Below are 6,113 nucleotides of genomic sequence, written 5' to 3'. Positions count from 1 at the left end.
CGTGTGCTCTTCCGATCTAATGCGAATATCGTCGAAATTAGGAGAGATAAAAAAAAATGTTCCGAATAAAAGTTGAATGACTTTAAGAGTACTTTATAATTATAATTAAAAAAAATTTTTTATTGCTTAATTTTTTGTTTACCCTCACTACCAAAATTTTTTTTTGAATTTTTTGAATTTTTTTACCAAATTAAAGGTTATTTTAATACTAATTTAACCATGTATGACAAAGTTGTTTTCCGAAGTATCATTTTCGAGAAATAATTATTAACGCCGCTATACGCACACCATCCGTGCTCGTTTACGTGGCGCGCACACAGCAATTCTTCACGCAACACGTTCTGCTCGCATTTTTTCATTTAACAAGAGATAACGATGAAAGCAAATCTATTTCCGCAATATTCTGCGGATGTATAACTATGAATCGTTTTTATCGCGCACGGCTGAACAACGCTTACAAAGCATTTGAGTATAAGTGTCAAGTTAAATCGATATAAACAAATCTATGGCGGAAACAGTCTGTTTATGTCTAATCACAGAAATATTTTTGTTCGAGTAGTTACTGTTAAAAAAAATCGATAGAAAACGATAAGAACTAATATAGGATCTGACAAATATTTTATCGTGTCCTATCGTATCTATCGTTCCACTTTCTCTGTTCCGAAAGAAATTGTTATCGTTTCCTGTTGTTTTCTATCATTAGCTAATAAAAACTATTTTAATTATTGAAATATCGATAGAATGTCTACAGTAACTTATCGTTTTGATAAAATTTATCATAAATAATTAGATATGGAAAAATGTTTTAAACAAAAGTTGTTTGACTTCGAGGGGGACATAAGATGATAACATTGGTTCGACCCTAAGTGGCGTTGTCAAGGTCAGAACAAGGTCACTTTAAATTTTTTAAATGGAACCTTCCATTTTTTACTACATATTTTTATAGCACATCTCAAGAGTTTTCCAAAACACATAGTTTAAAATATTTTTTTATGAAATAAATCTTGAGTTATAAAGCTTGAAAGCTGGAGTACCGGCATTAGCATCCAAGGTGTCTGAACACTAGCTAAAATTTTGAATGTTATTCAGGATCATTCTAAAGATATTTGAAGTGATCGATTAAAATGGGACACCCTGTATAAAGGGTGGTTTCATCCCTTTAAACCGTTTTTTAGCCCCAACTGATAATTTCTAAATTCATCTATTTATATGATCTTAAAATGTACTCTTAAAGTGATTTTAAACTGCAAGTTTCATTAGAATCAGAATTTGACACTTCGCAAGGTTCTCTTGTAAGTGATTAACAGTGTAATGCGTATAGTTATCATCATTATCTAAATCATTATATGCACGCCACTTATTCGTATGAATAATAGAACCTGCTCCAACATATTTTCGGATAGTCAGTACCTTTTAAATGTATACACTATGTCTAAAAATTATGTTCTATTTAATAAGAGCGACGACTAAAACCTACCGAAGGTCATCCAGGATCATGACCTTGACAACATATGTCAAGATCAAGATTATTGGAGGGGACTCCTCTATTTGGCAGTTTTACCATATTCCTTTTACCATATTATATTATAAGTCTAGTTTTATAATGCAAATAATTAAGATATGACTTTATGATCAAAGACTTTACTACCATTATAATAAAACTTGTAGTTTTTAGTGTAAAAACTACAAAAATCTTCGTGAATCTGTGAACAATTTTATTTTCCATACATGAGAAATGTATCATAAGTAATATTAAGAATGATAATAGTAGCAAGTTTCGTAGTAAGGGCTTTGTCCTTATTTCATGTGTATGTGAACAAAAATAAACGTAAAAGATTTACCTTTAATATTTTATAAAGTAATAGAAATAAAAAAGAACTCATAAATTTGCTGGAAAAAATATTTTTTGAGCAATTATACCCTAACAAAAACTCTTTGAAAAAAGAAAAAGTGTACGCCAAGTATATAAAAAGGTATCGTACATTACATCTTTCCTAAACCAAAAATATTATTTTAACAAATAAAAATTGTCCAAAAACAAATATGAGATCCTGCAAGTTGCCAAATATTTAATTAGACATAGAGGCAAAAATATTTTTTTAATAAACCGTTTAAACCATTCAAAAGTATTGTATGCAGCAATTGTTTAATGTTCATTGTCTTTCCAAATAATTTCGAGTTTTATAAAACAGGCTTAAAATAACCAATGGGATCATAGTGAAGCAAAAACTTAGCGTGCCCGTATTTTATAAACGTCTTATCAATTAAACATTAATGAAATTCTGGCACGCCAAGTTTTGGACAATTTTTAATTGTTAAAATATTTTTGGTTTGGTTAAAATATTTAAAAAAGACATAACGTCAGATACTTTTTTATATATTTGGTGTAAACTTTTTTTTTTCAAAAAGTTTTTGTTAGAAATCTCACTATTTTTTGTAAACTTTCAAATTTGTAAAACAAAAATTATAAAAACTATTTTTGATTTAGAAAAGATGTAACATACGATACTTTTTTTATATAGTTAGTGTAAATTTTTTTCTTTTTTTAAAAGAGTTTTTGTTAGAAATCTCACTATTTTTTGGTAAACTTCTGAATTTGTAAAATAAAAACTACTAACTTAAGTATTATAAAATATACTTGATTTCATATTTAATTGTTAAAAAAATTAAATATCACCTGAGTGTCCCATTTATATCCTTGTTCAGCCTAGTTGATAAGCATATAATGGCTGATTGTGAGTTCCGTAAAGCGCATAATACACAAGATGTACCATTTTATCCTTGTTGTTTATCAAATATTAAGCAAGGGTGAAATGACACATCATGCACTTTACGGAACTCAGCCAATAACATAAAGGTATAGACATTGATCCATTTTATTTATTAGCGTTAAATAACAATTACCAAAAAGATAAATCATCGATATCTTTCCTATTCTTAAATAATGGATTTTAAACAATAGCAATAGTTTATAATTCAGTCCAATTTCTAAGTCTTAATTACAACAATTACTGTACAAACAGATCTCAGATATTGTCGTTAATTTATTAGATAATACGTTATAAAAAAATGGATAGTGCGAGAGATTTAGAAGTTATTCTATTCAATTTATTAGTTTTAAATAACATTTAGAGATGGATCATCGATGTCTTTATTCAATTGTTAAATAATGGATTTTAAACAACTGCAACAGTTTAAACCGATTTCTAAGTATTAATTAACAATTACTGCATAAACAGATCTCAGATATCATCGTTAACTTGTTAAATATCGTGTTATAAATTAATGGATAATGCGAGAGATTTAGAACTTATTCCGTTCAATTTTTTAGTGTTAAATAACAATTACCAAAGAGGTGTATATCTTCACTCGATTGTTAAATAATGGGTTTTAAACAATTGCAATAGTTTAGACCGATTTCTAACAATAAGTACAAATTATGATGAGAAACTTTTTTACAATATACAATACATTCTATTTTTACAATACATTCCATTATTAATAAGTTCTAACGTGGTATACGGAAATTCGACTTACAAAAGAGACATGATATAAACATTTTAAAAATCTATTTTTACCACATTTATGGGATATACAATTATTTTTGCTATTTCATGTAGGTCCCAAACAACAACTTTTTGTAGACAACTAAAGTTCTGCAGGAAGGCCAAAAATCGGAATTTTTTACATTTCCCTTTATATTATTTATAATTATTATTAAAATTGAATTATTATTAATTGTAATAATAAATAAAACTTGAAATTGAAATTCTTGACAAGTCTGTATATTAAAATGTTTTTTTGTATTATTTATTTTTATATAATATTATTAATTTTTATAGAAAGTTAGATTAAATTTATTGTTTTAAAACGTTAATGTTATTATTATAAGAGTGCATTCCGATATTCACTGTTAATACTGGAAATTTATAGTACATGTAATGTGAATTATAGATTTTCAATACTAGTAGTGACTATGGGAATGTAACTTAAGAGTATTAAATATTAAAAAAAAAATTAATTAAAAATATATTATAAAATAAGAAAGTAAAAATATAAAAAAAATCGGTAAATTTGTTATCGTTAATATTTCTCTTTCTATAAAATTGTTATAATGTTACAGTCACCGTTATAGATAGAAAAAAGTAACAAAATCGTTAAAAAAAGCTATTGAAAACGATAGCGGCGTTATAAGTAACGCATTAATTCTCAATCTTGCTTATTACCAATAATGTCTACTTTAATTAAATTTAATTAAAATCAATTAAATAACATAGTTATAATAACGCTACTTATACGCTTGAGCAGTTTGCTCTTGCAAACAATTTGTTCGAATTATTGCTCAAAGCCGCGATTATAAAATAAATTGCTGATAAGAAATTTATACCACTTTCTGATTTGCACTTATGCAATTTTGTTTAACAACCAAACCTCTTTGACTAAATGCAAACTCAAACTTTATTGACTAATGCATAAAACTATTGTTCTAAATATTAAACTTAAAAATAAAAGAAATAAAAAGGATATAAAAATCTATAAAAGAAACAAACTCATTTTTTTCAAAACTTATTTTTTTAATAAAATAAGCCATCTATATAAAAATATAAATTCAAAATGAGAGAATGATCATCTAACTCACAATTATACTTATAAGTTTTGAATTTTATATTTTATAATGATGTATACTTACAAATAAACCACCACAATAATTTCCATCATCGTCATAATTGATAGGTGTTTTGAAGCCCTTCCTCCAAGCACTACCTCGATTCACAGGTTCCATAAGCATTCCATGTCCATAGATTTCTTTAAAAGAAAACGTCGCGAGAGCAAAACTGAACAAAAACTTGACGTATGCCATTTTCAAATATATATTTTCAAATATATATATATATTTAGAATTAAATTCGTGCGAGACACGATTAAGTGTATTTTAACTGAAGTCGCTTACTTTTTATAAGGTTGTAACAAGAGATAAGAAAATTAATTTACGTGCTAATTATTGATAAGATAAGCGACAGAAAAATAATCAATGAATAGATTCATTCACCTTGAAACATTAATTCCTTTATGCTTCATTTATAGATGATTGTTAAATCAGAATATTTGCAATATAAAGAGTAAAATAAAAAATTTCATGATTTATTACCAATATTAAATCATTTGAACATTTTTTGATCAAATTTAACTATTAATATAGTATATAATTTATAGTACATCAATTTTTATACTATATTATATATATTATATTTTTATATATATTAATTATTATATATATTTATACCTAGATAACACATGGACGTCCAATGAATGTCTATCAAACGTCCGATTTAAGTCCGCCGGATGTTAAATGAACACCCATTCGAGGTACGTTTGCAACTCCGGTGGACGGCCATAGAATGTCCATGCTGGACGTTCAGTGAACGTTTGACAGATTTTAATTGGACATACATCGGATGTTGCAATTTCCACCGACGTCCACGGACAATGTCTAAAACATATATTTGAAATTTCAATTTATTTTATAGGTTTTAATATGCTAGGTGCTTATTAAAAATATTTCAAGACGCAAGTTAATTCATAACTTTATATTTATTAACTGAATAATTATATTTATTAATTGAAATAAGTTAAATGCTGATAGAAACATGTAAAAATGTTGAAAATGTCCGGGGCGTATATATAATTATTATACCTGACGTATTTTGTGGGCGGTATGTGTACATAAAGTGCGATACAATAAAATTAAATACAATAAAATAAAATATTTAAAAAAAAACTTTTTCCATATAATTATGAATAGCAATTCTGATTTTTTATAAATATATATATTACGATTCTTATTAGCTTCATCTTGTATAACAAACTATCTTAATAATGTATAATAACACAAAATGTACTGTTAATATACTATATATTAATTTTAAGCGACGCGGTAGCGGCGCAATACCAAGTGTGCGTCCGTATTAACGCCCGGACGACAACTTTTCGTCCAAATCCGTTCCGTTTAAGAGGTGTGACGTCATAACCGCGTTCCGTTTTCACAGTTTTCAAACGCCCGGGCGAACTTTTCGTCGTGCTCGGGGGTGCGTTCCGTATGCCGAGTGTTTGTC

The 6,113-nt window shown here is 27.2% G+C and overlaps 1 protein-coding gene across 1 annotated transcript in view; it reads right to left on the bottom strand.

The window, feature by feature from the left end:
• The window catches only part of LOC105455108, a 14,431-nt gene extending 9,494 nt beyond the window's left edge, over nt 1-4,937 (bottom strand). The window contains exon 1 of the mRNA XM_011698165.1: nt 4,691-4,937. Within this exon, the coding sequence (XP_011696467.1) occupies nt 4,691-4,861 (171 nt within the window). The 5' untranslated portion in view covers nt 4,862-4,937. The remainder of the gene's footprint in view (nt 1-4,690) is intronic.
• Nucleotides 4,938-6,113: the final 1,176 nt, after the last annotated feature.

This window comes from Wasmannia auropunctata, unplaced genomic scaffold (assembly GCF_000956235.1).
Source record: "Wasmannia auropunctata unplaced genomic scaffold, wasmannia.A_1.0 LD335938.1, whole genome shotgun sequence".
Taxonomy (NCBI): domain Eukaryota; kingdom Metazoa; phylum Arthropoda; class Insecta; order Hymenoptera; family Formicidae; genus Wasmannia; species Wasmannia auropunctata.
This window is presented reverse-complemented; position numbering and strand designations above follow the sequence as displayed.